Source organism: Sinocyclocheilus anshuiensis, unplaced genomic scaffold (genome assembly GCF_001515605.1).
Source record: "Sinocyclocheilus anshuiensis isolate Anshui unplaced genomic scaffold, SAMN03320099.WGS_v1.1 scaffold568, whole genome shotgun sequence".
Taxonomy (NCBI): Eukaryota; Metazoa; Chordata; class Actinopteri; order Cypriniformes; family Cyprinidae; genus Sinocyclocheilus; species Sinocyclocheilus anshuiensis.
Window position 1 is genome coordinate 8,915 of NW_015555732.1, and position 9,505 is coordinate 18,419.

Consider the following 9,505-nt stretch of genomic DNA (forward strand, 5'->3'; position numbering starts at 1 on the left):
GAGTGTGTGTGTGAGAGTGAGTGTGTGTCTGTGTGTGAGAGTGAGTGAGAGTGTGTGTGAGAGTGAGTGAGTGAGTGAGTGTGTGTGTGAGAGTGAGTGTGTGTCTGTGTGTGAGAGTGAGTGAGAGTGTGTGTGAGTGTGTCTGTGAGTGAGAATGTGTGTGTGAGAGTGTGTGAGTGTGTGTTTCTGTGTCTGAGAGTGAGTGAGTGAGAGTGTGTGAGTGAGAGTGTGTATGTATACTTCAACTTAAATGTATTTATTTTAGTTAGTTGCTAAGGCAACATTTGTAATTTTCATTAACATTTTTTTACTTTTTTCATCTATATTCAATATTCATGTTCATCGATATTTGTTTTTATTTTATTTAGGCTTTATTTCAAATACAAAAAAAAAAAAAAACTCAACATGAATTAAAATGAATAAAATGTAAAAGTTCTAATTATAGTTTTTTTTTTTTTCAGTTGGTTCCAATGGTGTTTGAACCCAACATTCATCAACATATCTTCTTTAGCATTCACACGTTTCTGTTCTGGGGGAATGGTCTCTTTAACACTAGTGTTGGGATGCTGATCGTCCAGTGGTTTCACCATGTGATGGAGTCTGAATTCACACACGCACACTCACTTGAGCGTAGCTGTGAGATACTTGGAGATCTGGTGGTCTCAGCTTACTGTAATCTTATCGCTCTTTAAGAGCTTTGCACTAGCGTGCTCCTGTGAAGGCTTTTGGGTTTTGTGAGCTTTTATGAGCTCATTACTCAAACTCTTAGGTGCTGATGGTGAGGTGCAGAGAGACGAGAGCATACAGTGTTACTCTGATGGATAAATGAGTCCCGCAGAAGGACACATGCCCCTCGAGTAGTGCTCGTTTTCCCCCTCTAAAAGACAAAGATGTCTTGTACCGTATGGTGTGTGGCGGTAATGAGAGGACTAAACCAGCTGACACAGGTGTTTAGTCTCAAAGCCAAGGACAAATTGAACCAGCAACATCAACAACTCGCATAATTACATCACAACGCACGGCTATTCTGAACCTGATTTCCATTCTCCCTTGCAGAAAGGTGAGCAGGCAAACGGAGAAAGGAGGTTTATTTTGCTCTCTCTGGCTGAAAGAGCCATTCAGAGATGTTAAGCCCAACAATTCAGTGCGGTGCCCGTAAAACAGCTGCTCTTTCGTAGCTCCTTTATGTGTTTCAATGAAGGGTGTGGTGAGACATATATGTCGTGACGTAGCCGGAGCGAGTGCGAGCTGGAGGACTGATTTGCTGAAGCGTTGGTTTTAGCACCACTCAGTTGATTCTTGAAGACCCATCATTGTTAAAGAGCACCGTCTTCTCTTGCGTGAAATGCAGCTTTGTGTTGGCCGAGGTCTAAGTCCATTCAGTCAGTTACTAGCAGGTAACAAAGCTGACCACCCACCGCTTTCTCCATCTTACACTTGGCCTTCAGGCACCGGGTGAAATCAGAAAGACTGCATTCATATCACTGACGGAAAAAAAACAGAACATGCTTTACAGTCTAGATACATCGCTAGATAGAGCTCTCCTTGATGTAGCGTGTTGCTATCTCTGTCTTTGTCTTCTCAGCACTGGTTATGGTGAATGTCTCCTGGACGAGCCCTCGGGGAGGACGTATAACCTTCCCAACCAGCTGCCAGGTCAACTCTACAACGCCAACCGGCAGTGCGAACTCATGTTCGGCCCCGGCTCTCAAGTCTGTCCGTTTATGGTATGCTATCTAAAGCTTAGACAGAGGATCCCGAATGTCTCGGTGGTGATGTCACACCTTATAATGTCTCATCCCTGTTAACAAGAGATCCTTTGTGCATCGGTCCATCATCCTTTGGGAGGCTGTTTAGACATTTAACAAGGGAATGCCAGACTCTCTTTAGGGAACCACAATGTTTCTGTTCAGTTCTCCTGTTGTTCATCACTTCTTCTGGTCACTAGCCGGGTTTCCATCCAAAGTTGTGTATTTAGCTTTGGAATATCGCAGAAAATGTACGAATAACGTACGACTGCGCTCGTAGCGCGTGCTCGTTCAATTGCACGCACAAATGCACCAGGCGGCGCTGTAGCGTGTATCATTTCATATCAAAGCGCGAAAGAAACTACGAGCATGCAATGTCGCAGTTATGTCTTCAGTTAAGTCATTAAGTTACCAAAAAGGCGTTTAAAGCTGCCTTAAAGCTGTGCATGCATGTAAGTATTTGTTATATATGCGTCAGATTTAAGAACATGTCTCTGAAATGCAGTGGTGGAGCAGCAGCAGTGTCTCCCTCGTCTAACACACCTGATTCAACTCGTCAGCTCATTATAGAGACTTTAAGAGCTGAAGAGAGTCAGAACAGGTAAAGAGTTATGACAAACTATGATACGTGTCAGATCCGCGTCACGTTCAGCAGCAGCAGCTCTTAAAGCATCATAACCAGCTGCTGTAATGCTGTTCATCAAAGAACAAAAGAAAAAAAGAGCAAATCAATCACTTATTATAGCTTTATGGATTCATCTATATTTAATTTAGAATTTAGTGTTTGATAACTTTATCAATTTCTGTATATTTCCTACTTGTTGAAGGGCACATAGATAAATATGAGGGGAAAATGTTTTTAATAGAGACATAAGTAGTATTGGTATCAGTGATACTCGCCTTCTGTCATAAAAACAATGCCATTATACAAATATTAAAATATAATGTCTTTGTTGTTTCTCCGTTAATTTGAAGATTGAATGTGAAATTATTGCAATGTAAAAGTATTTTTAAAAACTTTAATGTTAGGCGGGATTAATCGCGATTAATTTCAGAAAACAAATGTGTAATTAATTAGTTAATTTTGTTAAATCGATTGACAGCACTAATTTTCATATATAATAAATTACTTTATTATCGAGTGAGCAGATGAAACACAATAAATGCGCTCATTGCTTTCAGAGGCGGATGCTGCTTTTTGGGAACACTGTACAACAAAATACTTTGACGACAGACTCTGCCCGGGCATTTCAGAACGACCATAACAACATTTCAGATGCTGTGCGACGAGCTCGGTCCGCGGGTTAGTCAGGTTATGCCGTGCCATAGCGCAGCCACATAATGTTTTTGAGACGCATGGAGGAATTTATGCGCAAATGCATTTCGGTCTCCCATTATTCGCATTAACCCTTTTTCGCACGAGTCAAAGCGAGCGTAAAAACTTTTTTACAAATTAAGGATTTTTGTTTCTAAATTGGGCGTTTCCATCACTCGTTTCTGATGCGATACTTCAAAATGCGTTTAAAAACAGGGTGATGGAAACATAGCTGAGTCCTAGTAGTCTCAAGGTTCTGTTAGCTAACCATCTTAATCCATTGTCCATACTAGTGACTCAACTGTATTTCGGGTTGTACCCAAGTCAAGGGAACTCTCGAGTACTTTCGTTTCCCCGGTTTTGACTGAAACGACTCTTGTCGATTGCAGAAACAGTGCAAGCGTCTCTGGTGCACCAGTGCGGAGGGCGAACATAACGGATGCCGTACGCAGCACATGCCGCTGGCTGATGGGACCGAATGTGGCTATGGCATGGTAAGACACGTTCCTGTTTTTGTCTGGCGGTCAGTCGTGCGTTAAACTCAAATGTCAAAGCTGATGAGGATGGTAATGTGAGCTTGTGTAGCTGGTTTCCCTTCTCATCCGTGACATTAGCTGCCTAAACACGTAGTCAAATTCAGTTAGGGGTATTTATTTAACCCCACATGATTGGGAAGATCTGGAACAAAGAGAGCTACAAGATAATCTGTAAAAGAAAACCATCCAGTTCCTCACGAGATCCGGATATATCGGGTGTCTCATAAGTGTTGTGATGTTGGCGTCAGTCCTCCTCTTCTTTTTTTTTCCCACCTCTTGATTTCTATGCTAATTAGCCAAATTTAGATCATTGTTGCTGGATCTTTGAGAGCTGAGAAGCAAGGTGAAGTATCAAGCCTTTGAAACCGAACGCCACCCACCTTGTTGTGAACCCGTGACCCTCAAACCTCTTTACGCCGCAGGTGAGTGGGTCACTAGTCAGAGTTTTAGAGAGTGTTGGGTTTACATGCTACACTCAGGGAAGAACTGCAGAAGGAGGGGGTCCGTTTTTCCTTTTTTTTTAACCCTTTAAAGGGATAGTTCACCCAAAAATGAAAATTAGCCTATGATTTACGCACCCTCAAGTCATCCTAGGTGTATATGACTTTCTTCTTTCAGACGAATCCAATTGGAGTTATATTTAAAAACGTCCTGGCTCCTCCAAGCTTTATAATGGCAGTGAATGGGTGTTATTTTTCAATAGTCCAAAAGCAGTCCAATAAAGCGCATCCATCCATCATAAAAAGTGCCTCACACGGCTCTGGGGGCTGAATAAAGGCCTCCTGTAGCGAATCTATTTGCTTTTGTAAGAAACATATCCATATTTAAAACTTTATAAGCAGTAATCTCTAGCTTCCGCTAACTGTCGTACGCTTGTTCATTCCGGCGGATGGAGGAGGATGTAGCGTAAGCTCCGGTGAGAAGTGACGAATGCGGAAGTGCAGCGGAGAGAGCAAAACAAAACACCGGTCACGAATTAAAGTACAAAATGAAGATTTGTAAAGAAAAATGTGGGAGAATTTCAGTATAAGCCGAGAGGAGACTGGTTTTCCTTTGCTAAAGTAAGGACACTTTGCTTCCTTTACTCCTGTAAACAAACGTCGGTTCTCGCGAGACTAGCATATTAGCAAGCGCAAGCTAGAGATTACGGTTTATAATGTTTTAAATAAGGATATTTTTCGTACACAGACGCATTAATTCACTTCAGGAGGCCTTTATTCAGCCCCCGGAGCCGTGTGAGGCACTTTTTATGATGGATGGATGTGCTTTATTGGACTTATTTTGGACTATTGAAAAATAACACCCATTCACTGCCATTATAACGCTTGGAAAAGCAAGGATTTTTTAAATATAACTCCAATTGTATTGGTCTGAAATAAGAAAGTCATATACACCTAGGATGGCTTGAGGGTGAGTAAATAGTGGGCTAATTTTCATTTTTGGGTGAACTGTCCCTTTAAGTGCAGGGGAAACTTCTAGAACAAGGTTTTCTGAGTGAATCAAATGTTAACTGAGGTTGGCAGTATCTTAATCCAACCAAAACAACCGCAATCAGGTTAGTGGCTGGGAAAGCAGAAACCTTTCTTGTTCTCATTAACCGTGCGACTGCCGTGCGGTACGTGAAGGCCTGCGGAGGAAGGAGCGCGAGCAGCGTTTGTTGGTGGTTCTCACCATCATCTGATTAAAACCACAAGGGCATGAAAGAGTTCATGTCAGTGTTACGCTTCATTAGCGAAACAGACCTCCCCTTTGACTAGCGCTTCACATCTATTAATGCGCTAGCATTATTGCTTCAGTGACCGTAATGGTTTATTAAAGCAGTGTTAGTTCAACCAAACATCCCTACATCAATTTATATGAAAAAATTAAGTTGGGGAGGAATTATCTTACGTTTCTCAACTGGTTTGGCTTCAGGAACCAGATTTTACATTAGATGGCGATTCAACACAGAGCCAAAATTTTGTATCATACAAAAAGTGTCATCAAAATGGACATATATGTATATTTAAAAACTTTTAATAGTTTGAGTGTTTGATTTATTTCTGCTGGTTTCATACTCTCGGCTGCCAATGGTTCATCTCATAAAAACACACTTTAATTGGAACAAACCATATTTATGTCTTTGAACCCATATTTAATGTCATCTGGGTCGTATTTTCTATTATTTTAGTTTTATTCAAGGTCAACCAGCGTATGTTGGCACCGGTGTAATTTGACAAGCTTCTACCGAGTGACAGATGGGTTTGAGCTGAAATACTTGCATGGGTTTTCAGCAGAATAGATGGGAAGTGTTTCTTTCTTCGTTTTTGATTGTATTTATTTTGCTGTCCAAACTCTTATATTGTATAGTTAGTTCATTCAGAACGGAACTGGATCGTGAGCCACCCATTTAGAAGCGCTGTTATATATCATGCCAAGAGGAATAGTTACTGCGTGACTCTTTACTAAAACATGGACACAAAGGGTCTTTTTTTCTTGGGCTTCTACACCTCGTGGCCCCTGCACCTTTGTTTGTGGTGCTGAGTGCCTGGTGTCACCTCCTTATGGGGCCGTTTGAAGTGGCAGAAGTTGAAAGAAAAGCAGCTCTCGGTCTCGGGTCACCTGCCTGTCTCGAGCTCTTTAATGTGGGAAGGTCCTCACGAAGGCTTGTTCAAATGATCACTCTTTCTCTGTCTCCCTTCTCTCTCATTTATCTCCAAACATTGGCCGTTTGATTCCGTTTGAGCTTGTAAATGGACCACTGTGTACACAAACGCTGGTACTCAAGCGCTCTAGCGGAGATGCAGAAGAGCAACGTGACGGAGCTGGAGTTCGGATCACGACCGCAATTGCTTTGATTCTTTGTGGTTTCCTCCTCGTTCCCTCGGCCTCTCTCTGTCCTCGATTCCCTCTCCTCCCGAACTGTCCTGCAGGGCGCTGGAGTGAGTAATGTGGTCACATGACCCCAGCGGCCTGTCTGTCATCCGGCTCAGTGAGCCCTGCGCTAACGAGGGCATCCCATCACTTGCCATCTATAAATACCAACACCTCCCTCCCTCCCTCCTTTCGAGAGAGAGCCCAGGCATGGGCCGCAGTCAATCCAGTTCCTGTCATCTCCAGGGCGAGCCGGCCTGCCATCCAGAAGCTATTTTGAAGAGCCCTGCCGGCATGAATATGTGCTTGTGAGAGGGTTTCAAAAGCACAAGGATTGGGGGCGCACAGAAGACCACCAGCATGTCTTGTGTTTTAGACCCTGAAGGGATAGTTCACCCAAAAATTCAAATTACCCCATAAGTCATCCTAGGTGTGTATGACTTTCTTCTTTCAGACGAATCCAATCGGAGTTATATTAAAAAGTGTCCTGGCTCTTCCAAGCTTTATAATGGCAGTGAATGGGTGTTATTTTTCAATAGTCCAAAAGAAGTCCAATAAAGCACATCCATCCATCATAAAAAGTGCCTCACACGGCTCCGGGGGCTGAATAAAGGCCTCCTAAAGCGAATCGATGTGTTTGTGTATGAAAAATATCCATATTTAAAACTTTATAAACTGTAAACTCTAGCTTGCGCTTGCTAATATGCTAGTCTCGCGAGAACCGACGTTTGTTTACAGGAGCAAAGGAAGCAAAGTGTCCTTACTTTAGCAAAGGAAAACCTCTCGGCTTATATTGAAATCCTCCCACATTTTTCTTTACAAATCCTCGTTTTGTGCTTCTAATTCGTGACCGGTGTTTTGTTTTGCTCTCTCCGCTGTGCTTCCGCATTCGTCACTTCTCACCGGAGCTTACGCTACATCCTCCATCATCCGCTGGAATGAACAAGCGTACGACAGTTAGCGGAAGCTAGAGATTACTGCTTATAAAGTTTTAAATGTGGATATATTTTTCATACACAAACGCATTGATTCGCTACAGGAGGCCTTTATTCAGCCCCCGGAGCCGTGTGAGGCACTTTTTATGATGGATGGATGCACTTTATTGGACTTCTTTTGGACTATTGAAAAATGACACCCTTTCACTGCCATTATAACGCTTGGAGGAGCCAGGACACTTTTTAATATAACTCCGATTGGATTCGTCTGAAAGAAGAAAGTCATATATGCCTAGGATGGTTTGAGGGTGAGTAAATAATGGGCTAATTTTCATTTTTGGGTGAATTAACCCTTTATCTTGCTCAACTAGCAAACCTCCATGGATTTTAATTAACTGGTAAAATTTTCTTTCCAGCAGAGGAGCTGTAGGGGAAGTTTCCAGGGTGCTGGTTGCGACTTAAACCATGAACTCAACAGTTAATGCAGTCCGTTTATCAGGACATATCCCAATAAAGATGCTTCCAAGTGAAGTCAAATCATAATTGTGCTTGCATTCAGTTCCTCTGCCAGTAAGCTTTTATGTCTGGAGGTACAGTTGACACTATTGTGTGTCTAACCCTCCTCAGCAGAACCTTCAGCCTGTCCTGGTCTCAGGCAGTCAGAGAAAGAGACTGAAGGCTTGTAGACGCTGGAGAATCTGTTGGCCGTGGCTCTGCGGGTTGGCTGGTGTTCCTCCGTGTGGATCACTTGTCACTTCTCCTGCTAATCTGCATGTGTTTCCAGCGAGACGTCTAGTACTGTAACGGCGGCCCAGGATCTGATTTCCACGAATGAGTTGTTGTGATCGCCAAGTGATGGAGGTAAAGGTGCGTTCATGCTGTTTGCCGAATGGTTCTCAAAGTTTGTTTCACCTTTTTTAACCAGCCAAGTCAATTAAAAACAGGTTAGTGTTGTCGTGAAAGCTAATGCCCGGTTTGGCCAGGTGTTTGGCAGTGCTTCAGAAGGACAGAGAAACACGGTAAGCCTTTGTATGAGAAGTTATAGTTTAGAAGAGTTGATTAAATATCAAATGAATGCTAGGATGTGTTGCTGTCATATTTCAGAAAGCAGTGGCATGAAATCTAGAAATGTTTGCAATCACGTACTTGCATGTTTCCGGTGCATGTTATGTATGTGTTTGTTTATTTATAAATGCATTTATTTTCTGTATTTTTACTACTTGTAATTTTTATAATTGATTCTAATATTTAATTTCCATTTTTACAAGTGCAAGATAATATTTGGTGGGGAGTTATATAGGACTGGACTTTATTTTCTCAATCAGGATTTGATTGGATCATAAAAAGTGGGCTGTGATATTATTGCCAAGTATGAGCAAACAGTTGGTGAGTATTAATGTTATTTGTTGACATTGATGACAAATTAACTTACCCGATGAATCATTCTGAATAATACCAGGAACATGAATTAGGAAAGTGACTAGTCGATTTTGATGTGCGTGTGCTAACGGAAGCCTTCTGTGAGTGCCGTGACCTTTAACCCTGAGCTGTGAGAAGTTCTGCATGTGAGGTGATGTGTTTTGCAAACGAGCTTGTCTGAATGAGCGAGGGTGAGAACGAGAGCTGTTTTCCTGCGCTCACACAATTACAGGCACATTTAACCATACAGCACCTTCACACAGCAGATGGGCCGCTGCTTCTGACAAGTTTGTTTCTTTTTATAATTATATTATATTTTGTTTATTTGTGTATTTATTTAAATGTGGCATAAATTATTTTATCTTTATTTGATTTGATTTTACACACCGCACATTCACAGAGCAGCAGATAGAACAACATTTTCTGCTGCTTCTGACAGATTCATATTTTTATTTATTAATTCATTGATTTTTATAATCTTTTTATTTTTATTTTATTTTTATTTATTTTTTCCATTTTATCATACAGCACCTTCACACAACAGAGAGATCGCGTTTCTGTTGCTTTTGACAGGTTTTGGACTTGCGGTCTTGGCCACTTGAAGTAAGTGCGCAAGACTGTCCCAGGTCTTGGGGGAAGTTGTGGCCTAATGGTTAGAGAGTCGGACTCGTAACCCAAAGGTTGTGGGTTCAAGTCTCG

General features: G+C 41.9%; 1 protein-coding gene across 1 annotated transcript in view; it reads left to right on the plus strand.

Annotated features, from left to right (window-relative positions):
- Positions 1–1,345: 1,345 nt before the first annotated feature.
- Positions 1,346–9,505, plus strand: part of LOC107672939 (A disintegrin and metalloproteinase with thrombospondin motifs 20-like) — a 44,779-nt gene continuing 36,619 nt past the window's right edge. The window contains exons 1-3 of the mRNA XM_016466317.1: positions 1,346–1,455; positions 1,586–1,727; positions 3,453–3,557. Of these exons, the coding sequence (XP_016321803.1) occupies positions 1,346–1,455; positions 1,586–1,727; positions 3,453–3,557 (357 nt within the window). The remainder of the gene's footprint in view (positions 1,456–1,585; positions 1,728–3,452; positions 3,558–9,505) is intronic.